At 44.4% G+C, this 24,809-nt stretch overlaps 1 protein-coding gene across 6 annotated transcripts in view; it reads left to right on the top strand.

Annotated features, from left to right (window-relative positions):
* SPECC1L (sperm antigen with calponin homology and coiled-coil domains 1 like) overlaps positions 1-24,809 on the top strand; it is a 141,822-nt gene that overhangs the window by 20,209 nt on the left and 96,804 nt on the right. Inside the window, exon 1 of one of the 6 annotated variants that reach the window (XM_077461538.1) lies at positions 16,906-17,021. The exons of 3 other annotated variants lie outside the window; for them this stretch is intronic. Coding sequence is in view for 2 of the 3 variants with exons in the window: in XM_077461535.1 (XP_077317661.1) it covers positions 17,108-17,142 (35 nt within the window). In the remaining variant the exon portion in view is untranslated. 2 more of the 6 variants (XM_077461535.1, XM_077461534.1) reach the window with 2 other exon arrangements.

A 24,809-nucleotide genomic window follows, 5' to 3' on the forward strand; every position in this document is an offset into this window, starting at 1 on the left:
TGCCGTACCAGTACGGCGATTTGCGCAGGCGAGCTATTCTACCGCAGTATAACTGCAACGGCTGGTCGGCAAGCAGTTAAAGTAGAACTAAACCCTTCTATCCTTTGCAGGCTAAGAAGCTGCCATCTTGGCCTCTGTTTGATCTGCATTTGCCATGGTGCTGCGGTGGTATTGCACAGAGTGGTCCTGAATCTCCTCTTCTGAGGTCCCCCATGGACTCTCTGTTCCTCCACCTCATAGCAAGCCATGTGCTATGGGAGCACTTGTGCAGGCGCACTCCCAAGCTGGGCTGTGTACATCCTTGGACCTATGGCTTTCACTGCTGTCTGAGTCTCCTGGGAGACCAGGAAGAGGGGAGAGAAGAGATGGAGCCAGGCACAGTGCTGGATCAATAGAGGACTCGGCAAGTGGTAAAACATTTTTACCTCAATACAGGGAATGCATTAAGGTAAAAAAAAAAAAAAAAAAAAACATTTTAGCTTTTAAAAACACTTTAAGTGCAGTTTTCATTCTTGCTCTCTCCCCAGATGAATACTTGCCAATCTAGCCCACAGCTCCTGTGGTTGGTTTTTAACTCCAATGCCAGTCTCTGCTTACCTCAAACTCTTCATCCAGATAGTGGCATCCTATGGGTGGACTAGGGCAGTGACTTGTATGCAGTGCTGGCAGTTTGACTGAGCATGCTAGGCATCGTTTGGTTCAGAAGTGGGGCAGCAGCTATTGGACTTTTTTGTGAGGGACGAGGCCAGAGAGCAAAACCTGCTTTTATTTTTTGTAACAAGGGTTGCTTCATACTCAAATGAATGGCACTGCCTTGCACATACAGTGTAGATTAGTAGTGGAGTTTAGCTCCCAACAGGCTTAGAATTGTGTGGATGGGAATTGCTTATAGTAGTTTGCATGGTAGCTTCATTCACCATAGATGTGCTGTCAGAGGAGGAAGAGAGGCGAGATATCCCCTGGTAAGGTAAATATAGTGGAGTTTGCTTTGCATGTATATGTAGTCCAATGAGAGCAACAAACAAATGGCAAAAGTTTTAAATAAGTTCACCTTTAAAAAAATAAAAATAATAAATGCAAAAAGATGTGCATTCATTTTTTTTTTTTTTTTTTTTTTTTTTTTAGGGAGCCTGTAAAGCATTGCACCCAAGATCAGCAGTTTGTGGATACAATGCAGGGCTCTTGCAGACTCTGGGGGTTATTTACTAAAGGAAAAGACACTTTGCACTGCAAGTGCATTTGGAAGTAAAGTCGCTGTAGATCCGAGGGGGACATGCAAGGAAAATAAAAAACAGCATTTTGGCTTGCACATGATTGGATGATAAAATCAGCAGAGCTTCCCCTCATTTCAGATCTACCCCTTAGATTTAGAGCGACTGCACTTCCAAGTGCACTTGCAGTGCAAAGTGGATTTGCCTTCCGTAAATAACCCCTTCTGTGTGTAAGCTGTTTGGTACATCATACAGCAAAGCAGTTACACACTAACAGGAGGCATGAATGAACTACCACAATGCTCAACAGCGCTCCCTGATAGTTCATTGAGAACTACAAGCTGACAGCCACAAAGTCTGCTTGATCTTGTCGTTTTCTATTCATAAAACTCTGTGAATGAATGAATAACGTGGATTACGGGTGTAACATGTTGCATATGGTGAACTTATCCTTGAGGCTACATTCACACCTGAACGTTTTAAGCTCATAAAATGTCCAACAAGCAAAATCCCATTCCTTTCAATGGCACCTGTTCACATTTGTCACCTGAAGCAAAATGCCTGAAAATCACCTTAAGCTCAAAAAAGAACATGAGCGTCTTTGGGCAGATTACAGGCGTTTTTTTCAGCTTTTTACCGGAACAAAATAGAGGCAAAAACACGTGACTTTGAAACGCTCGGGTGTGAATGCAGCCTAATGGATACAGCCGATGCCAAATAAATCTGCATTCTAATTTTCTGCTTGGAATGGTTTCAGAAGGCAGGTTATTCTAGCGTTAACAAGTGCAGCACACTGTTTGGCCCCTGAAACCTGATTTGATTTTTTTTATTATTTTCCCCCCCCGATTAACCTTTTTTTTTCTTTTTTTTTTTTTTTTTTTTTTTCTTTTTTATAAAGCTTGGACGCTTTCGCATTCGTTTTGGTGCTCTTAGTGGATTGTATATACAGGTGATACTCGAAAAATTTGAATATTGTGCAAAAGTTAATTTATTTCAATAATGCAACTTAAAAGGTGAAACTAATATATGAGAGAGACTCATTACATGCAAAGCAAGATGGTTCAAGCCGTGATTTGTCATCATTGTGATGCTTATGGCTTACAGCTCATGAAAACCCCAAATCTACAATCTCAGAGAATTACATGCAATCAATAAAACGAGGATTGTACATAGAACAATATCGGACCTCTGAAAAGTATAAGCATGCATATGTACTTGGTTTGGGTCCCTTTTTGCAGCAATTGCTACCTCAATGTGGCGTGGCATGGAAGCTATCAGCCTGCGGCACTGCTGAGGTATTATGGAAGACCAGCTTTCTGCATTGTTCTGTCTCATGTCTCTCATCTTTCTCTTGGCAATGCCCCATAGATTTTCTATGGGGTTCAGGTCAGGCGAGTTTGCTAGCCAATCAAGCACAGTAATGCCATGGTCATTGAACAAGGTTTTGGCAGTGTGGGCAGGTGAATGGAAAATGAAGTCAGCATCCCCATAGAGCTCGTCCGTGGAAGGAAGCATTAAGTGCTCCAAAATCTCGTGGTAGGCGGCAATGTTGACCCTGGACTTAATGACGCACAGTGGACCAGCAGCAGCAGCAGATGACCTGGCTCCCCAAATCAAAGCAGACTGGAGACTTCAAGCATCTTGCAGTGTGTGCCTCTCCATTCTTCCTCCATACTCTGGGTCCTTGGTTTCCAAATGAGATGCAAAATTTGCTCTCATCAGAAAAGAGGACTTTGGACCACTGAGCCAGTGGTTCCCAACCTTTTTGGCACCGGGACCGGCTGTGTGGATGAAAATTGCGCCAAGGACGGGGACGACGATATTTTGCGGGCAATGGCTGGTGTTAGCGCTTCAATCATCACGGCACCATGCTTGATATGGTGTCAGGGTGATTGAAGCACCGCATTATTTCTATTATTATATTGTAGTAATAAATGAAATGGTTCAACTCACCATAATATAGAATCAGTGGGAGCCCTGAGTGTGTCACTTGCCACCATCACCTTCCACCAGATGTGGATAGTCACTTGCCATGCTGCCTGTCACCAGATGCGGAATGTCACTTGCTACATTGCCTGCCACAAGGTGTGGAGTGAGTGGAGCGCCCCTTGTGGTTTGTCAGGCAGACAGCTGAGGGGGGGGAACTCCAAGTCCCAGCACACCTCACCTGTACTCCCACACACAGCTCACCTGTCACTGATGAGGTGACATCTCTGTGGGATCGCCCCTCTGGATGTTGCAGGGTGTCTCCCTCCTCATGCTGCAGCTGGTCTCACCTGGCCGAGGAGCCGCGGTGATGCAGGGCAGGCAGTATGAGATGATGTCATCTCTCTGCTCCCCGCCACACCTCTGACACTGAGACAGAGCACTGGCTTTGAGGGAGGAAGAAAGGTGATGCCAAGGGGGCGGAGAGAGGATATCATCTCTTCTTGCCTGCCCACTCGCTTCTTCCATCCACCGAGCATGTCTCTTGCGACCTGGCTGCAGAAGGGCCACGGCCCGCTAGTGGGCCGGGGACCAGGGGTTGACGACCCCTGCACTAAGCAACAGACCCGGTCTGTTTTTCTTTAGCCCAGGTAAGACACTTCTGATGTTGTTTGTTCAGAAGTGGCTTGACGAGGAATAAGACATTTGAAGCCCATGTCCAGAATCTGTCTGTGTGTGGTGGCTCTTGATGCACTGACTCCAGCCTCAATCCACTCCTTGTGAAAGTCCCCAACACTTTTGAATGGCCTTTTCCTGACAGTTCTCTCCAGGCTGTGGTCATCCCTGCTGCTTGTGCACCTTTTTCTTCCACGCTTTGCCTTTCAACATAACTTTCTATTAATGTGCTTTGATACAGCACCTTGGGAACATCCAACTTCTTTTGAGGCTTTCCCTCCTTATGGAGGGTGTCAATGATGGTTTTCTGCACAACTGTCAGGTCAGCAGTCTTTCCTATAAATGGGATTCCTACTGAACCAGACTGGGAGACCATTTAAAGGCTCAGGAACCCTTTGCAGGTGTTATGGCTTAATTAGCTGATTAGAGTGGAACACTTTGAGCCTAGAATATTGCACCTTTTCACAATATTCTAATTTTCTGAGATTGTGGATTTGGGGTTTTCATGAGCTGTAAGCCATAATCATAGCAATTATGACAAATCACGGCTTGAACTATCTTGCTTTGCATGTAATGAGTCTATCTCATATATTAGTTTCACCTTTTAAGTTGCATTAGTGAAATAAATGAACTTTTGCACGATATTCAAATTTTTCGAGTATCACCTGTATGTGGATTCTCAACTTTTTTTTTTCCTCCCTTTTCTAAGGCTGGATTCACACCTATGCATTTTTTGTGTTTTTTGCATTTTGCAGATTTGTACTACAGAACGTGTTCCATAGGAAACCATGGTAAATGGACTGTAGTGCAAAATGCACTAAAACTGCATAAGTGTGAATCCAGCCTAAGGGTTGCCCCCATTTTGCAGAATGCCTCAATAACAGAGCCAGTTTGCAGAGTGATAATTCAACGGACCCATCAAATTTCTCTTTTAGCCCCTTTTACTTGTGTGGACTTTGCCCTGCGTGGACAAGGTTTATAACAGCTTAAAATGGTATTGACCTCAAAAGCAAACATTTATCATATTGCAGCCTACCTATTCTTAGATGAGATGGCTTCATTCATTTTTCTTTTTTAGGCTTTCATTCCTTTTTTTTTTTTGTTTTAACTGGTGATCCTACCAGTAAATCTGTTGTTTTTCAACTGAACAAGCTGTCCTGAAAAATGAATTAGTGTTTAGACAAACCATATACTACTGACTGGGGTGCTTACAATGATCAGATTTTATATATTCATTTAAAACCGTTGTCCGAAAGGAAAAAAACTGCTGTTAGTGCACTGTTAGCGGAAGTTTTCATTAAATGTGTTTGAGTATCTAAATCTGCTAGTACATCTAATACTGCTCCTCCCCCAGATTGACAATGCTGCTGTCCAAAGGCGCCCCCTGTGCTCAGTCATCCATGATGGGGGGGGGGTGCACTCTAATGGGTGTGTTACTGGCCAGATCACAACGTTTTTTGGGTTTAACCTCCCTGGCGGTATGATTATTTCAGATTTTAGGTGCTGAAAGCGGTACCATTATTTTGCATGGAAATTTGGCGTTTTATATTGTAGGCCTGTAATTCTTAGAAATAATTCACTTAAATCCATCCAAACAAGAGTGTAATAGACATCCCAGGTATGATAAAATTTGAAATATGAAATGATAATTTAAATATATAAAATAAAATTAACTATAATTATAACCAATAATAATAAAAAATGATTCAATAATGTAATCAAATACACTGAAATATGGTGAGTTGTAGAATTGTCGCTGTCATTACTTTTAGTGTTTGATGACGAATTTCCCCACAAATTACTATCACTCAATTCTGCGAGTGATTCTAATTTATTATCGCTGTTTTCTAGCTGGTCTACAACCACTTTTGATGTAAACGGACATTTTTTGGTTGCTATGGACAATCTCCAGTTTCCAGGCATAAAGAACAGTATTTAAATATAAAACTGTATGCAGGACAAACCACTAGGGACAAAGGGGATGTGTAATTATTTGATACAGCACTGTAATCTGTAAGATTACAGTATACTGTATCTATACTGTGTTTTTAACTTTTTGAATTTGGTGCCGAACTCCGTCCCCGTGTGTCGCAACACTCGCAGGGAACAGAGCTCGGCACTGTCACTGACTGAGTGAGACATGGCGGCTCCCTGATCACAGCGGGGAGACATCGCTGGATCCAGGGGACAAGGTAAGTAACCCCCTCCATGGATCCAGCAATGCCATCCCGAGCCTGGCTCGGGAATACCGCTTATGGTAATGAAATCTTACCCCGAGCCAGATTCGGGAGACGGGAATACCGCCAGGGAGGTTAATACTGCTTTATTTTGTACTAAATTTAAAGTAGAACTAACGTTTTTAGTTCATTTTGGATAGAATAAGGGAGGGTTATAACCCCTTTCAGGTTTTTCTTTCCATTTGTGTCTTGTTGGGGAGATTTCCCTTCACTTCTTGTCCCTTAGCCTAAACAGGAAATGAAAGGAAATCTTGAAAAAGCGAGGCAATCCCTGTGTTTTACCAGGGTAACTAGAACTAGTGTCCCCATTGGAAGATTTCCCATCTCTTACAGTTCTGGGGACAACACAAAAGGTAGTATTTTCTTTTACTTTCGATATGATAAAGGTAAGTGCTCATGTACACGGACGTTTTAAAAAACTGGCTGCAAAGCTAGCTCTGACACCTGGAAAAATCGGCGTTAAAAATGCGATTTTTAACGTGTTTTGCATTGGCGTTTTTGCGCGTTTTTTAGCGTTAAGTAGCGTTTTTTTTAAAGAAACACATCTCTTGGCTATAGCACTCCCAAATTTCCCACAATGCCACAGAAAACAAAGAAAATATGTTACGCGTTTATGCGCGTTTTTGTGCGTTTTCCTGCAATTCGCGTTTTTACAGCTGTAGCTCCGCGCCACGGAACCCACTGGTCCTGTTTTTTTTTTTTTTTACAGCTTAAAAACGCCTATGCCATTTGCAGCTCAAAAACGCCTAGGTGGGCATGAAGCCATAGACTAACTTGGACAGATGTTTTTAAGCTGCAAAAAAAGCTCAAAAAAGCGTCTGTAAAAACGTCCGTGTGCATGAGGCCTAAACAGGACAAATAGGGTGAATTTCTCGAACAGGGACACAGACAGCCATAGGAACATGACGAGGGGTCTGTTCCCTCTCTACTCTACTCCATAATTTAAAGGCAAAACTTTTTTTTTTTTTTTACTTCTTGCAGTCAAGAAAAGGCAGTAATAAATACCAAGCATATTAGGCTGGTAATTGGATTATGTCTTTCAACATATAGTGTACGCCTTCTGTTATCAAAGAAAACATCTTCTTGAGTAATAATGGTTTGCTTAAAATAAAGTTTGCTCTGTGTATTTGTTTTAATGGCTTTGCGTGGGTAGTGTTTGTTCAGCTAGAATTTCTGCACCGCACTGTACTACATCAGGAAAAATGGCTGCAAGGAAAGTAAATAGAAGGGGAAAAAAGTTGCCTTCCCACTTATTCTGTGGTCACCACCACCCAGAGCATGCTCCTTCTTCTCCGGTGTCTTTGGGAGAAAAGTCCACACGGCTAACGGTCTTTGGTTTGTAGGGCAATGGTGTTATACAATCACAGGGTGTTTTCCAAGCTTTGAGTGGCTTTTTTTTTTATATCTTGCCATCTTTGCTATCTTATATCTTTTTGATATCTTTTATATTTATAGCGCTAAAAATAGCGACTGCAGAGTGCCCTGAAACAGCTGCTACTTTGTCTCCAATCTGAAAGGCCCGAGGGCTTTCACACTAGAGCGGTGCGCTGGCAGGACGCCCAAAAAAGTCGTGCTAGCAGCATCTTTTGAAATCAATGGGGCAGCGCGGCTATACCGCCAGCAAAGCGCTGCTGCAGCGGCGCTTTGAGGCCAGGTTTAACCCTTTTTCAAATATAGCGCCGTTTTACCACCGACGCCGCTCCCGCCCCGGTGTGAAAGGGGCCTTACTTGGAAGGTGCTGTTGCTTGACCCAGCTCTTGTTTAAAACACACAAGGAGTGCACATGCTGGAATTTACCAGAGGTGGCAGCAAAGAGCCCGATGTCAGTGACACAGCAGCAGCTGCTGACTCGCACACATTCTGAACATGTAGAAGAATGCGTTTTGGCCAACATTTATTGGATATGTTTTATTGCAAAAAGTATAATAGCTTTGTCGGTCGTTAAAAAAAAACAAAAAAAAAAACTGGCTCCTAACTTTTTTTTAGCTGGCTCCTAGATTCCAAGTAAATTTGTCAAGCCCTGGGCTGTACCCCCCTGTGCCTGTGTATTGCCTATATTTTTCCATTTCTGGTAGTTATTTGGGTGTAATCCTGGCTGAAAAGATTTTATCGGAAAGGCAAAAGCAGTGATGTCCAGGAAGACTTAGACCTGTTTGTATGAATGTTTTTTAAATAGTCATGGGGCTCGTGTACCTTTCTTGTCTCTGGCCTCGGGAAAGACCCCATAAAAATCTATAGGGCTGTAATGCTCCGTTTTGGCTAGGAGAGAGGAAAATGATGGCTCTGGTTTTAAATAGTTCCCAGAGGATGCAACCTTGGATCTCGATAAGTACACATCTGTGGAGGGGGAGGATGGGATCAGTGAGGTGAGGGTAAAGGGGGGGGGGGGGGAGATCATGAGTAGTTTTGTTGTAAAGCCTAAGTTTACCCAAAGTATGCCTCTCATTCCGCTCAGCTTTTCTATTAATTTAATCTGTAACTACTGCTTCTGTGAATGAATTGTGATCTATGTATAGAGGATGGGCTGATGATTGCGCTCCCTCCATTCATAGATCATGCTTCAGTCATAGAAGAGCTGGTCAGTAAGGGCTTAGATCAGCGATTCTCAACCAGGGTTCCTCCAGAGGTTGCTAGGGGTTACTTCAGCATTGGGGAATTTCTGCCTCTCAGATAAGTTCCCACTCTCACCATTGATCTTTTTAGCCATCTGTAAGGAGGTAATTCTTCCCAATGACCACAAGTGTAAGGACCATTCTTCCCACTGACCATCACACTAATGTATCATGAATTGTAGATTTCTAACATTTAGTAGGGGGTTCCCTGAGACCAGAGAACTATTTCAAGGGTTCCTCTGTGTTGAAAAGGTTGAGAAAGGCTGGCTTAGATTGTCGGCCACTTTTAAGTCCAGTGAATCCAATTCCAAGAGTGTTTGTCTTGATCTTTGAAGGTCTTTGAGAATGAATAACTTGACATTAAAGAAATCTAGGAAATAGAAGGAGAAGGAATTGAGATTTGGGAATTTAAATGAGGACATAGCCTGGTAGGGTCAAATTCCTCCATCCCTGGCAATGTTGGAAAGGGGGGAAAGGGGGGGGAGGGGGTAATTGGGACTTTAAATAGAGCATGCGGGTGCAGATATGTAGATGAGTAAATTATTAAGTTGGGTATTTAATAATTCATAAACAAGGTATATTATGGTAATAATATATCGAGGTCCATTTCGATTCATACATGATAATGTTACATAATCAAATAGAGTTCATGGTATAAAAAAATGACAGTACAGAATTATGCCAGTATGATCTGGGGCCTCCCTAATCCCCGGCATTAAGGGTAAACCAATTATTGCATTAGAGTGATACATAGTCCAATGGGTTCATGTCTATACATACACAGATCTAGCACAATAATGCCCAATATATCTAAGGCCTCACTGATCCCCTTGATAAGTCTATAAATTTAATATAACCATCTTATGAGGAATTGATAGAAGTTCCCATGAAACCTATTGCCAAGGTAATGTGCATAAAATTATTTGGAATGGGTATAGTTAAAAAAACAACACGGCATTCTATAGCTCAACGCGTTTCATGGCTGGGGGTCAATCTTCAGGAGCCAGGCACGTGATGTAGATCAAGGGTAGATAAAAAATATAATTGTATAGTTTCCCAAAAAGTTAGGCATTGTAAATGGCAACAATGGGATGGATATAAAATTCCCCTGAAGCGTGTTACTTACAGGGTGTGATGATGGTACAGTGCTGAGGGCTGTGAATCACCCGAGGACCCCCCCCTCCCCCCCACCGCCTTTTCAACATTAAAGAAATCTAGTTGTTTTGCATATCTCATTCACACTGTTTTTGTAGATTGAAGCTTACAGGTCCAAAATGCTCAACAACCAAAATCCCGTGATTGTAAATTGTGCCTCATACGAGTGCTTAGGTGCCCAAAGCTTCACCCTTGAAGTTCAAAAAGGTGGGAACACATGCAAAAATGCCTGAAAATTAGCATTTTAGAAGACCAAACCACTTCTTCCACCTCTTAGTAACCAGCTTTCCATTGGTAATGAAACAAAAGCGCTGACGACTAAATACAACCCAAAAAACACGCCAAAAGTACCCGAGTAAAACACTTCAAAATAGATTGTTCTTACACCTGTGTGAATGCAGCCACAGTTTCAATGTATACCTAAAGCCGACCATACATAGATAAAAACTCAGCCGGACCGGCCTAATTTTGATCCATGTATGGGCTAACTTGGATCATTCAGGTTTTTCCCAAACGATCTGTGCTGCCGGCTATAACCAGCAACACTGATCACTGAATTTTATTGAGCTTTCCCTGCTGGCGGAAAACAATAGTGCTTTGGGAAGGATTCTCTCATCACCGAGCGTGTTGATGGGGGAATTGGCACATTTTATTTTTTTTGTTTAGCCCCCTGGTTGAAAAAGAAAATATATGTATATTATATGGCCTGCCTAAGACTGCAAATGTAAAAAGAAAATGCCTCTTAGATACACAGACAACTTGGAGCCTTGTGCAGGCTTTCATACATACAACTCGCATTGGTTTACTAGTTTGCTTATAATAAACAACAAAGTTCCATCCCTATACTAAGGGAACCTATATTGAGAGGATATGGCTGTTACTAGTTACCTGGCTGTCATGCTGACCCAGTTTCTGAATCACTGACCTGGAACAAGTATGCTTTTCACAACATTTTTCTTCTCTGACTTTCTAATCTTCATGCTGGTTTTGGGACCTTCACTCAGGTCCAGAGACAGCCAAGAAGCTAGTATTCCTAGTAGGATCCCAGGAATGGCAGCCTCTGTATTTGTTAGCACAGCTTTCATTTAAAGTGGCTGTTCTTTTTTTCCTTGATTCGTGTGACTGTACAGTTATGTAATGGACATTTCACCATCCAGCACACATAGCTCAAAGAGCCATGGAACTGTGGTGGCACTGCCACAAATGAAAAGGAAAAAAAGCCAGCACTCTACAAGATGTGTCTGCTTACTTTGGCTAAAAGATCTCTGGCACTGCTTTTCGGATGTATGTTGTGGATTGCTGGCCTTTCTTCCATGTGTATTTATGTGTTCACTTTCCTCTTTGTCAGAGCCGTGTCCAGCCCAAGACCTGTACACGGCCATTTATAGTTTGCTTTGGGCACAGAAGCACTTTCTAATGAATTTGGAACTCATTGTTTACATTTTTGGTTAAGATCTTCTGGTTCGCCATCACTGTTCTAGATGTTTTGGAACTACATTTCCCATGATGCTCATGCACTCTGCAGTGTAGTGGAGCATCATGGGAAGTGTAGTTCCAAAACATCTGGGGTGTCAAGGTTCGCCATCACTGTTCTAGAGCTATGTACTCTTGTGATTTTTGTATTGCTCCTTACCACTCATCCCATGCTGTTTCAGACTTCTCTCGAATGTAAGCCATTTTCCTTACTTCCTTCTACAGCTGTAACATATATGATTGCATTAAAGGGGTGCCTGTGGGTGTCAGAATACCCAAACAGTGCCTGCATTTGCTGCATGCAGGTACGTTTTAAAAGGCCAATTGTGGTTCATTTGGATAGTATTTATTTATTACAGGTACTTACACTCACCGGTCACGTTATTAGGTATACCTGTTCAAATGCTTGGTAACACAAATTGCTAATCAGCCAATCACATGGCAGCAATTCGATGCATTTAGGCATCTAGAAGTGGTGAAGATGACTTTCTAAAGTTCAAACAGAGCATCAGAATGGGGAAGAAAGGGAATTTAAGTGACTTTGAATGTGGCATGGTTGTTGGTGCCAGACAGGCTGGTCTGAGTATTTCAAAAACTGCTGATCTACTGGGATTTTCACGCACAGCCATCTCTAGGGTTTAAAGAGAATGGTCCGAAAAAGAGAAAATATCCAGTGAGCCGCAGTTGTGTGGAAGAAAATGCCTTGTTGATGTCAGAGGTCAATAAGCAGAATGATAGGCAACAGTAACTCAACCACTTATTTACGACCAAGGTATGCAAAATACCATCTCTGAATGCACAACACATTGAACCTTGAAGTAGATGGGTGTCAGGAACCATGAAACAGAGACAGAAGTACAATCAAATCACACTTGTTTATTAATAAAAATAAAAAGGTAAATAGAAAAAAAAAGCATAGTCAAGCATAGCCAGAGTCCAGTAGCCAGATCGGGTAGTCAGCCAGTCAAAAGTTCATAAACCAGATTGGGTAATCAGCCAGTCCAGACGTCAGGGATCCAAGGAGAGCAACTGCAAGCAGGATAGAAGCCAGGAGGGATGTCAGCAAGCCAGTCTTGAAACAAACAGCAGGATATGGTTCCTAGTGATGTGACCAACGCGAAGGCAAAAGAAAGAGTGAGCTGGAAGGCTTTAAATAGGCAGGTCAGACAAGCATCATCGGGAACAGCTGGTAACTGGAAAGAGGAGAGAGCTGGCAATTAGCCGACAGCTGAGCGGCCAGCCCAGAGGAGGAAGGGCTAAGCCAGCCCTGACAATGGGTTACAGCAGCAGAAAACCACACTGGGTGCCAATCCTGTCAACTAAGAACGGAGTCTACACACAACAAAAAATTATTTAGCCTGTGGGACTTTTAAAGTGTCACACCTCAAACGTAATATAAAAAAATATGAAAAATTTATTGATATACATTTAAAAACAACATACAATGCAAACTTTTTTTTTTATGAACATCAATACATGAATAATATTTCACTTGAAATGCGTAGGAAGAACCTTTCCATGGAACCTATATATACACCATAGAAATAACCACCATCAATCTGGACCCACTGTGCTATTAGTCTTCGTGAGGAAAATCTTGCTTCTTCAGGAGAGGCACAGGAGATTATGATTAGTTGCAAAGTACTGGCCAACTCACAACATCATAGTGGTCGGGCTGCAAGGTAGATAAGGAGCTGATGTATAAGTATATAATATATGGTATATGACAGGGCTCGACAAACCCCAGGCGCCAGGTCGCCAATGCGACCAGAAATCGCGACCTGGCGCCTAAGCTGCCACCAGCCCACTCACTATCGATGCCCCAGACATGCAGCAGCATTAACACTGACTGCCGTCCTCCTCCCTCCTTCACACTCTGCAGCACCGCGCTGTGTGTGAAACTGACACTCAATGGAGAGAGGAGGATCTGTCAGCCTGATGTCTGGGTGGGCGGGACCCGGCCGGGGTGGGGGCGGGACCCAGCAAGCTATCAAACACCAGCCAATGGGATCTGGGCGGGCCGCTACGTGTATGTGGCCCGCCCCTTTTCTTAAGCAGCCCAATCGTTGGCTGGTGTTTGATAGCTGCTGAGTCCCGCCCACCCCGGCCGCGTCCCGCCCACCCCGACATCAGGCTGAAATCTGACATATCCACCTCTCTGTTACTTGTCAGTTTCACACCCCGGCAGGGTCCCGCCAGCTCCTCTGTTACATTTCAGTAACAGAGTGCTCCGTGTGAAACCTGCCAGTGCCACCTGCCACCAATCAGTGCCAACCAGTGCCACCTCCAATCAATACCACCTGCAACCAACCAGTGCCACCTGCCAGTGCCAGCGCTAACCAGTGCCACCTGCCAGCGCCAACCAGTGCCACCGCCAATCAATACCACCTGCCACCACCAACCAGTGCCACCTGCCACCAACCAGTGCCACCGCCAATCGGTGCCACCTGCCACCGCCAATCAGTGCCACCGCCAACCAGTGGCACCTGCCAGTGCCACCACCAATCAGTGCCACCTGCCAGCGGCAACCAGTGCCATCTGCCACCGCCAATCAGTGCCACCTGCCACCACAAATCAGTGCCACCTGCTAGTGCCAACCAGTGCCACCGCCAATCAATACCACTTGCAACCATCACCCAGTGCCACCTGCCAGTGCCGAGTGCCCCCGCCAGTCAGTGCCACCTGCCACCGCCAATCAGTGCCACCGCCAACCAGTGCCACCTGCCACCTACCAATGCCTCCACCAACCAGTGCCACCGCCAATCAGTGCCACCTGCCAACACCAACCAGTGCCACCGCCAATCAGTGCCATCTGCCAGTGACAACTAGTGCCATCGCCAACGAGGGCCGCCTGCCATCGCCAACGAGGGCCGCCTGCCATCGCCAACGAGGGCCGCCTGCCATCGCCAACGAGGGCCGCCTGCCATCGCCAACGAGGGCCGCCTGCCATCGCCAACGAGGGCCGCCTGCCATCGCCAACGAGGGCCGCCTGCCAGTTCCAAACCAGGGCCGCCTGCCAGTTCCAAACCAGGGCCGCCTGCCAGTTCCAAACCAGGGCCGCCTGCCAGTTCCAAACCAGGGCCGCCTGCCAGTTCCAAACCAGGGCCGCCTGCCAGTTCCAAACCAGGGCCGCCTGCCAGTTCCAAACCAGTGTCACCTGCCAGTGCCATCTGGCAGTTCCACGTGCCTTCCAGTGGCAACCAGTGCCACCTGCCAGTGCCAGCCAGTTCCATCTGTTGCCAGCCTTACTCTTTCTGATCAGCCCATACCCCTGATGTAACAGCGTTTCAATGGAGTTATTGACTGGGTGCTCCATTGTGAGTTAGGGATAGGGGGTGAAAATTAGTGTCCTTACCCCGGGAGCTGAAAAAAAAAACTGGCTCCTAACTTTTTTAACTGGCTCCTAAATTCAAAGCAAATTTGTCAACCCCTGGTATATGACCATATACATATATATATATATATATATATATATATATATATAGTAAAAAAAGAAGAAATTGCCAAGAGGTCCACTATTCTTCCCCCGGGAGATGTGAAGGGGCGGGGAGGTGTAGAAAAAGTGATAAGCTCACAAACAGGAACCCTGGTAATGGATGTCAAATCCAGCAAGGGATAAGGATATGCCACACACCCTTGGAGGAAGACAAACAAAAGTGCCCAGTGGTCTGTTCACATGGCAAGTGAAGCTGAAGCTACAATTCACACAGGTTCACCAAAATTGGACAATAGAAGATTGGAAAAACGTTGCCTGGTCTAATGAGTCCCAATTTCAGCTATGACATTCAGATGGTAGGGTCATTATTCAGTGTAAACATGAAAGCATGGAGATCCATCCTGCCTTGTATCAATAATTCAGGCTGGTAGTGGTGGTGTAAGGGTGTGGGGGATATTTTCTTGGCACACTTTGGGCCCCTTAGTACCAATTGAGCATCATTTAAGTGCCATGGCCTACCTGATTATTGTTGCTGACCATTTCCATCCCTTTATGACTACAGCATGCTTATCTTCTGATGGCTCCTTCCATTAGGATAATGCACCATGTCACAAAGCTCAAATCATCTCACCACTTGTTTCTTGAAAAATAACAATGAGTTCCCTGTACTCCAGTGGCCTGCACAGTCACCAGATCCAAATCCAATAGATCACCTTTGGGATGTGGTGGAACGGGAGATTTGCATCATGGATGTGCATCTGACAAATCTGCAGGAACTACGTGATGCTGTCATGCCAATATGGATTAAAATCTCTGAGGAATGTTTCCAGCACCTTGTTGAAGCTATGCCACAAAGACATAAATAGATACATAAATAGATACATAACGTCTTTCGTTGAATGGCGACAGACTACAATACCGCATTGGTTGTCATCACTAAAAGGCCAACCACTGGCTTTAAAAAACAGTAGCGGGGTGATTCCTGCAGCTACAGGCATCACCCCGGTTTAACCTCTTCATGAACGCAAATATTTGGAGCAAAGGGGTTAAACAAAAATCATGCGATCTTGTATGAGAAAATTTTTCGTGTTTGTCCCTTTGGAAAATTTTGAATGACAGCTGTGTACTAACGATCAGATTATTGTACGATCGCTTAGAAAGCGGTATTTGTTGTACGATATTTTGATCATGTGTATGGGGCTTGAGAACACAGCATGAGACCATTTGCAATATTTCCAGTACGTGAAACAAACTTGGATCACCACATATTTTTTTTTTTGTAAACATTTTAGACACTTTGACACAAACTGTTTGCCATAGCTTATGATCCACCACATTTTGAGTGAGAAAGGGAAACCATCCTTTAGTCTTCGGTCACACTGAATGCTACGCTGAGATTGTGAAGCCGCACGATTTCGAAGTCACATGTCGTTGCGATACAGGTGTGACCCGGAAGACATCTATGCGACCTCATGCTCAGATGTCTGTGCAAGTTGCACTTGAAATTGCAAAACGTTGCAGGAACTACTTTCAAAATCAGCGCAACGCCATCGATTTTTGACCGTTTCCATAGACAGACAGTAGCGTACGACTCTTGCGATTTGAAACGATTAAATCGCATGAGAAGTTGCACCCTTGTGACCAGGGCTTATTGTAGATATAATTGGTTGTGTACCTTGGAAGTGAAATTCTTCAGCATTGGGCAATCTGTGATTCTAGTAAAAGACAGAATTACTTTATTTTAGGTTGTACAGCATTTTGTTTTTTTGTTGGCTGATGAAAAGAACTGATACTAGACATCAGAACAGGCTGATTCCAGTTTTCCCTGGTTGGGAAGGATCAGTAAATGTGTGGTCTAGAAATGGATGTAAAAGAGCTCTAGGAACACTGGTGTGTGGTTTTTATGCTTGTGTGTTTTTTTTCACAACCATCATACATAACGGTCTGTCTGTGCTGCCCAGATGTTCATAAATATATTTACTATTGGATGGCTGCTGTAGATGGGGGAGGGAGACCAGGATCCCTCTTTTGTCTGTCATTTCCAAGGAATTCCAAATATTAGGGACGTTTAATGTCTGTCAGGATCCCTGCAGTCTTATGGTAGATTCCAAATAAGGAAGATATGACCACGCCATGTGAGCCGGAGCCTCGGCATCATGTGCGTGGTTTAAACTTCAATCCTTTTACCTTTTTGACCCTTCCGATGTGGTTACACGGCTGATGACGTGCCATATTGAAAGCGTTTACTGATGCGAGCGTTGTGGCATTCTATTGGATGGCGGTGATTATTTGAAAGGTGAGAGGGAGGGGAGTCGATGGTGAATTTATCCTGTAGTCTTCTAGTGGAGTGGTATCAGACATAGTCCAGAACAGCCTGTCTACATGTGTTCTCCGAAGAGCAACCAGCCTAACAGCAGGTACTCAATGCATTTTCCTTGTGTTTTATGTCTGGTTATACTATATGCCGATTCATATAGAGGGCAAGACTAGTGGTACAGATAGTGGCGTATATGTGGTCTGCTTTCAGACGTAGCTGTCATTTATAGTACATAAATTGTCCTAAAGTAACCAAAAGGGGCTGCCATTGCTGACCTCCTCCTGAAAATAGTAGCTGGCTGATTGTTAGTTTACCTTCAGTTACTCATACGTTAGCCCTTTGTGCAAGTACCCTAAAAAAATACTTATCTGCATACCTGATCCCTGTAAATGACTGAAAGTGTTGAAGCAAGAGGGTCAGCATGACGGCCAGGCAACTAGTTTTTTTCATCAAGCAACATCGGCAATGACTCCTGTATGGCAGCTTTCTTTAACCACTTAAGCCCTGGTACCATTTGGCTGGCCAAAGACCCCAGAGCACTTATTGCGATTCGGCACTGTGTCGCTTTAAATGACAATTGCGCGGCCGTGCGACGTGCCTCCCAAACAAAATTGACGTCCTTTTTTTCCCCAAAAAAGAGCTTTCTTTTGGGGGTATTTGATCACCTCTGCAGTTTTTCTTTTTTTTTCTTTTTGCTCTAATAAATATTCCCAAAATATATATATAAAAAAATCGCAATAAGCGTTTGGTTTGCACAAAAGTTATAGCGTTTACAAAATAGGGGATAGTTTTATGGCATTTTTATTAATATATATATATATATATATATATATATATATTTTTTTTTAGTAATGGCGACCATCAGTGATTTTTTTTTTAATGACTGTGACCCCAAAGCACCTTGTCCCCATGTTGATGAGGACAAGGGCCTCTTCCCAACAACCCTGGCCGTTGGTTGTCGGGGTCTGCGGGCGGGGGGCTTATCGGAATCCGGGAGCCCCCTTTAATAAGGGGGCCCCCGGATACCGGCCCACCACCCTATGTGAATGAGTATGGGGTACAACGTACCCCTACCCATTCTCCTGTGAAAAAATGTAAAAAAAAAACACAACACAGGGTTAAAATAGTTTATTGCACAGCTCCGGGGGTCTTCCGTCTTCGGGGGACTTCTCGCCGGACTCCTCCGCTATCTTCTTCTAGCTCTTTTGCTAGCGGAGGAGCCCGGCTTTCTTCCTCGCCGCCGCCTCTTCTTCCGACTTCGGGGGTCTTGTCCCCCTCTTCGGTTCTTCTGCCGGGCCACCGCACCTTCTTATAGCTCTTTTACAGGCGGTGGCCCGGTCTTCTGTCGCCGCCGCCGCCGCCCGTTCTTCTTCTTCTCCTGGAGATGTTGACTCGACGCTCTCTCCGGCCGCAATGCCAGGGACACGCTGCGCGGCGACTTGTATAGGGACAAGGGGCGGGGTCATCGGTTGATGTCACATGGCCCCTTGTCCCTATATAAGTCGCCGCGCAGCGCGTCCCTGGCATTGCGGCCGGAGAGAGCGTCGAGTCAACATCTCCAGGAGAAGAAGAAGAACGGAAGGCGGCGGCGGCGGCGACAGAAGACCGGGCTACCGCCTGTAAAAGAGCTATAAGAAGGTGTGGTGGCCCGGCAGAAGAACCGAAGAGGGGGACAAGACCCCCGAAGTCGGAAGAAGTGGGCGGCGTCGAAGAAGAAAGCCGGGCTCCTCCGCTAGCAAAAGAGCTACAAGAAGATAGCGGAGGAGTCCGGCGAGAAGACCCCTGAAGACGGAAGACCCCCTGGAGCTGTGCAATAAACTATTTTAACCCTGTGTTGTGTTTTTTTTTTATTTTATTTTTTTTTTTTTTTTTACATTTTTTTCACAGGTGAATGGGTAGGGGTACGTTGTACCCCATACTCATTCACATAGGGTGGGGGGCCGGTATCCGGGGGCCCCCTTATTAAAGGGGGCTCCCGGATTCCGATAATCCACCCGCAGACCCCGACAACCAACGGCCAGGGTTGTCGGGAAGAGGCCCTTGTCCTCATCAACATGGGGACAAGGTGCGTGGCCCCCCCTTCCCCAAGGCACCCCCATGTTGAGGGCACGCGGCCTGGTACGGCTCAGGAGGGGGGGGGCGCAGGCTCGTCCCCACCCCCTTTCCCGGTCGGCCGGGTAGCGTGCTCGGATAAGGGTCTGGTATGGATCTGGGGGGGACCCCCACGCCGTTTTTTCGGCGTAGGGGCTTCCCCTTAATATCCATACCAGACCTAAGGGCCTGGTATGCTCTCGGAGGGGGAACCCACGCCAAATTTTTATTCATAAATTTGGCGTGGAGTTCCCTCTTGAGAACTCATTCTCTGATTGGCCGCGGCAAAAGTCGCCTGGCCTGGGGCGACTTAAAGTCGTGTTGTAAGTCGCCCCAAGTCGTGTTCAGGTCGTGTCCAAGTTGCCTCCAAAAGTCGTGTTGAAAGTCGTGTTGCCCCTGTGTGAACGGACCCTTAGGCTTCACATTTTTACAACCTCTCCTGAACGATTAGACTTGACAGATAGTAACCCACATTTAAAATGTCAGTTTTGCTGCAGTTACATGCCATGTTTTGTGTTTTAAAAAAAAAGTAAATTTATTTTTCTTCAAAATAGCCGAAATTGAAAAACGTTTGTAAACGAAATGCGGCTAAATGCGAGTTAATGCGTTTAGAATCGTTCGGCGCTTTAAATGCCTCTAAACTCAGCTTCTGAACTCATTTTTTTGCGTTCCAAAAAAAGCCTCTAAACTCATCTGCCTAGAAATGACTATAAACAACCCAATGTACATGTACTGATAAGATAACAGGAGAGTTCAGGGGCAGCTGAAAAAAAATGCCCAACTGCTCCTAAATGTCCGTTTACCAGCAACAGTGTACATGAGGCCTTAGGTGGCCATAACTAAACATTGCAAGTTTTTATTAGACATTTCCATTATGACTACCAGACCTCTTCTAATCTCCTAGGGCAGTGGTCATCAACCCTGTCCTCAGGGCCCACTAACAGGCCAGGTTTTATGTATTACCTTGGGGAGATTCAGACTAGAATACTGCAATCACTGAGCAGCAAATGATATCCCCTATCTTGTAAACCTGGCCTGTTAGTGGGCACTGAGGACAGGGTTGATGACCACTGACCAGTACTTCTCCTAAAATCTAAAAAGTGGGTCCTGAGCCAAATTGTTTGCTGCCTTGGCATCGTATTGAATTGAACTTTTAAAGGTTTAATGCATCTTCCGTAGTAGATCACGCCATTCCCATTTGCAGTTGCACAGCTTCCACTGACAAAAGAGCAATCCGAGGATCGCTGCCTCAATGTTCTGTAGGTGCTGGATGTGCTTGCAGGGTGGAAGTTGCCCTTAGCGCATTGCGCTTAGCAGTACCATCAACAGAAGGTTGCCTCCAGGAACGGTGGCTTTATGAAATAACTTTATAACTAGTAATATTAACTATTTGTCACTGCTAATCATATTTGCAAAATACAGAATTGAAACCCAAGAGAATTTATTAGCTATTTGCATAAGAAGCTCAAACTGCCTGGTTGTTGTTGATTTGAAAACTTTCCATATAAATACATAGGATGACTTGTGCATGTTTGTTTTCTATGTGTCCTGGGTAGAAGCATCAATCTTGTGTAATGTTGATATCCCTTTTATCTGTAGTTTGGCATAGATCCATGAATACTGTACAGCTCTAATTAGCTTCATGTAGACAACAGGGAGCCTTGTAAATGTTTTGTAATCTGGCAGGCCACAACAGTGCTCTAGAAGTGTTTATAAAGAGCAGTTGATGATGGGCCTGCATTATATATTTTTTTAAACCGCCTCCTCAACAGCTTATCAGATCTATAATATCTTTATTGGTAATGGCAGGCAATGTATCTGAATACACAGAAAGATCAAAGTATATATGAGGTGTAATGTGTATATTTCTGCAGCCATGTTACAGGCCTGTGTTTAAATTTGTTTCACTGCATTCTGCAAGCTGTTTTTTTACAGGTACGTTTATAGAGCTGACAATTTACACAGCGCTTTACATGTATATTGTACATTCACATCAGTCTCTGCTCTCAAGGAGTTTACAATGTAAGGGCCCTAACTCACATTCATATATGTACTAGGGCCAGTTTACACAGGAGACAATTAACCTACCAGCATGTCTTTGGAGGGTGGGAGGAAACTGGAGTACCCAAAGGAAATCCACACAGCACAGGGAAAACTTGCAAACTCCAGGCAGGTAGTGCTGTAGTTGGGAATCAAACCAATGACCCTAGTACTGCTAGGCAGAAGTGCAAACCATTGTGCTGCCCATAAAGATTGGGTCCCAGTGAAACGCATTGATTACCATCTTGTAGTCTACTTTAAATATACCTAATCTAATACAGTATATAACAGTGTGTGTGTAATATACAGTGTGTGTATGTGTACAGATACTCCTGAAGTCCCTAAAGAAGTTAAGCCAAATTGGAAAGGCACAGCATTTTATGGCTTATGAAAAATACTGTATATCTTCTGTATCCACTCTTAGGCATGGCTTTTACATGTACAGCTTTGTGGAGAAATAGTTTCCTAATAAATTGGACTTCTACTGACATAATAACTTTACACTGTTAAAGGGGTTGTAAAGGTTCAGGGTTTTTAAAAAACAAAAACAATCATGTCATACGTTATTGGATTTGATTGACAGCAGCGGGAGCCAAGGTTGCTGCCAAGGGCTGTGCCTCTATCAATCTATTCAATCAGGACACAAGACACCAGGCAGAGCTGGTATGCTCGTTTCCTTTGTGGAAAACCCAGGGCTCAGGTAAGTATAACGGGGCGTGGGGGGCTGCTGAGTGACAGAACCTTAATGCATAGAATGAGGTGAAAAAAACACGAGGGTTTACAACCACTTTAAAGAGGAAGTAAACCCTGATGAGTTTAGTTCCTCTTTCATTCCCTGCAAAGGTAAAGCATAATGGACTACTATGCATCGCATAGTAGTCCATTATGTGTCACTTACCTGACACAGGAGCCAGTGAAGTCACCGCTGTCCCCTGTAGTCCGGCGCATCCATCTTCTCGGTGGGTTTCGCTGCTCTGCCGCTGTCATTCGGCAAAGCCGCAATGACGTCACTCCCGCGCATGCGTACGGGAGCCGCCACGCGCGGCATATCGCCGTTGACGGGTGCCGCGCTCAGTGCGCCTGCGCGCAGCTGTCTATGGCGCATGTAGGTTTAGGAGATATTTCTTGGACCTACAGGTAAGCCTTAATCTAGGCTTACCTGTAGGTCAAAGTGTGTTGTAAGGGTTTACAAACCCCTTTAATATTGTTGCTGGTATGGATAAATAGTTTCAGTATTTCCCCCTTTTCTGGGGAAGATGCTGCTGTAGGCTCTTTGAATTCTGAAAGAAAGTATCCATGTGTAGATGTCTGATGCTTCCTTTTGAAGATCCACTTCCCAAATGCCTGGGTTTTTAATCATGATCAGACATCTGGAAGCCTAAAGTGCAGATTTTCCAGGAAAAATGTTTCACCCTTTTTAATCACAACACGACTATTAACATTTCATTATAGGTCCTCTTCATTATGTCTCTTAATCATTTTTCATAGTATTTCTAATCAAATATACTGATAATTATGGTAATATGGTATTGGTCCTGCTTGGATCAGTGTAAGTATACATATGCTATACCTGTAGGATCCCTGCAGAAGCAGGTAATCGCTGTAGTAAGCAGGTAACCACTGTAGTATTACCACAGCCACTGAGCAATGCCTCAGTGATCTCTGCTATCTTATGGGTAACTCAGTACAGGACCTGGGAAGACAGCAGTGGTCACATCCATAACATCTCTAAAATTCGCCCTTTTAAGCTGATGAAACCACCAAGCTCCTCATTCACGTCCTTCATATGTCTCGCCATTGTCTATTGCAACTTCCTTCTCATAGGCCTATCTCTCCACAGGCTATCCCCTCCTCAATCTATCATGAATGCTTCTGCCAGGCTCATCTACCTTTATCAACGACTCCGTGTCTGCCAACCCCTCCACTGGCTTCTGATTGCCCAGAGAATAAAATTTGAAATACTAACCGCAACGTACAAAGCCTTCTACAACTCGGCCCCGAGCTACATCACCAATCTTGTCTCAAAATCTTACCCAAACTCTCCTCTCTGCTCCTTCTAAGACCACCTACTCTCTTGTCTTTTTCTTCCATTCTCATCTCCAGGTCGTCTTCTGAGCCTCTCCCATCCTTTGACACTCTCTACCCCAATCTGTCTGGGTATTTCCTCCTCTGGCCACCTTTTTAGGTGATCCCTAAAAACTCATAACTGAATATTTAATTCTTCCATCAGCTCATCACCCAAAATTATGCTTTTTGTGCCACTTACCCCACCCTATTGGATTGTAGGCGGTTATGCGCAGGACCCTCTTAAAGTGGTTGTAAAGACAGAAGGTTTTATTGATCTTGATGCTTTCTATGCATTAAGATAAAAGCCTTCTGTTTGCATCAGCCCCCCTAATACTTACCTAAGCCGCATCTTGATCCAGCGATGTTATAAGATTGTCTCGGCTGCCCAGGACTCCGCTCCTCGTTGACTGAGACAGCAGCGCAGTGCCATTCAAAGTCAGTCAGCCAATGAGGAGAGAAAGGGGGCAGGGCTAGGGCGCGGCTCTGTGTCTGAATGGACACATGGAGCTGTGGCTCAGCATGGCAATCGACAGGCTTGGAGCACCAAAGAGGGACCTGAGAAGAGGAGGATCTGGGCTGTTCTGTGCAAATCCACTGCAACAGAGCAGGTAAATATGACAGGTTTGTTATTTCTAACTAAAGGAAAAAAAACACTTTACAATCACTTTAACCTTGTATTTTATTCTATTGCAACTTTATTTTTTCCTTTTATATTTCTACTGTTGACACTAAATAAATCTTGAATAATAAGGACTATAATAACTATAGTGACAAAATAAGCTATACCTGGAATTCAGCTTTAATTAGACAGCCTGGGGATTTTGCTCATTGGTACACTTTTTCTTTTAGGATTCTGTAGCTCATCAGATCCTTGAACAGAAAATTGAAGGGTTGAAATTAAAACAAATAGGATAAAGAGATGGCTGCAGTTTCTTATGTCCAAAATCTGTTGCGATGTTTTCTTTACAAATTGTAGTTAAAATGGTTGTAAACCCTTACAAACCACTTTGACCTACAGGTAAGCCTAGATTAAGGCTTACCTGTAGGTCCAAGAAATATCTCCTAAACCTATACGGTTTAGGAGATATTTGCCTGAAGACAGGCACCGCTGTCTACGGCGCATGCGCCGTAGACAGCGACGCGCAGGCGCACTGAGCGCGGCATTTCCAACAATGGATCTGCCGCGCGTGTCGGCTCCCGCACGCATGCGCGGGAGTGACGTCATCGCGGCTCCGCCGAATGACAGCGGCGGAGCTGCGAGACGCCACCAGCAAGATGGATGCGGCGGACTACAGGGGACAGCGGCGACTTCGCTGGCTCCTGTGTCAGGTAAGTGACATATAATGGGCTACTATGCGATGTATAGTAGTCCATTATGCTTTGCCTTTGCAGGGAATGAAATAGGAAGTAAACTCATCAGGGTTTACTTCCTCTTTAAAGAACATACATCTACATGGATGGGACCTTTTTCCTTTGCTAAGCAGAAAATTGGTTACATATATAATGGCAAAGGTGTTGTGTTTTTTTTTTTTTTTGTTTTTTTTAAAAGAAAAATGTTATACTTGCCTG

The sequence above is a fragment of the Lithobates pipiens genome, unplaced genomic scaffold (assembly GCF_037356315.1).
Source record: "Lithobates pipiens isolate NorthernLeopardFrog02 unplaced genomic scaffold, aLitPip1_a1.2 Scaffold_3, whole genome shotgun sequence".
NCBI classification, from domain to species: Eukaryota; Metazoa; Chordata; class Amphibia; order Anura; family Ranidae; genus Lithobates; species Lithobates pipiens.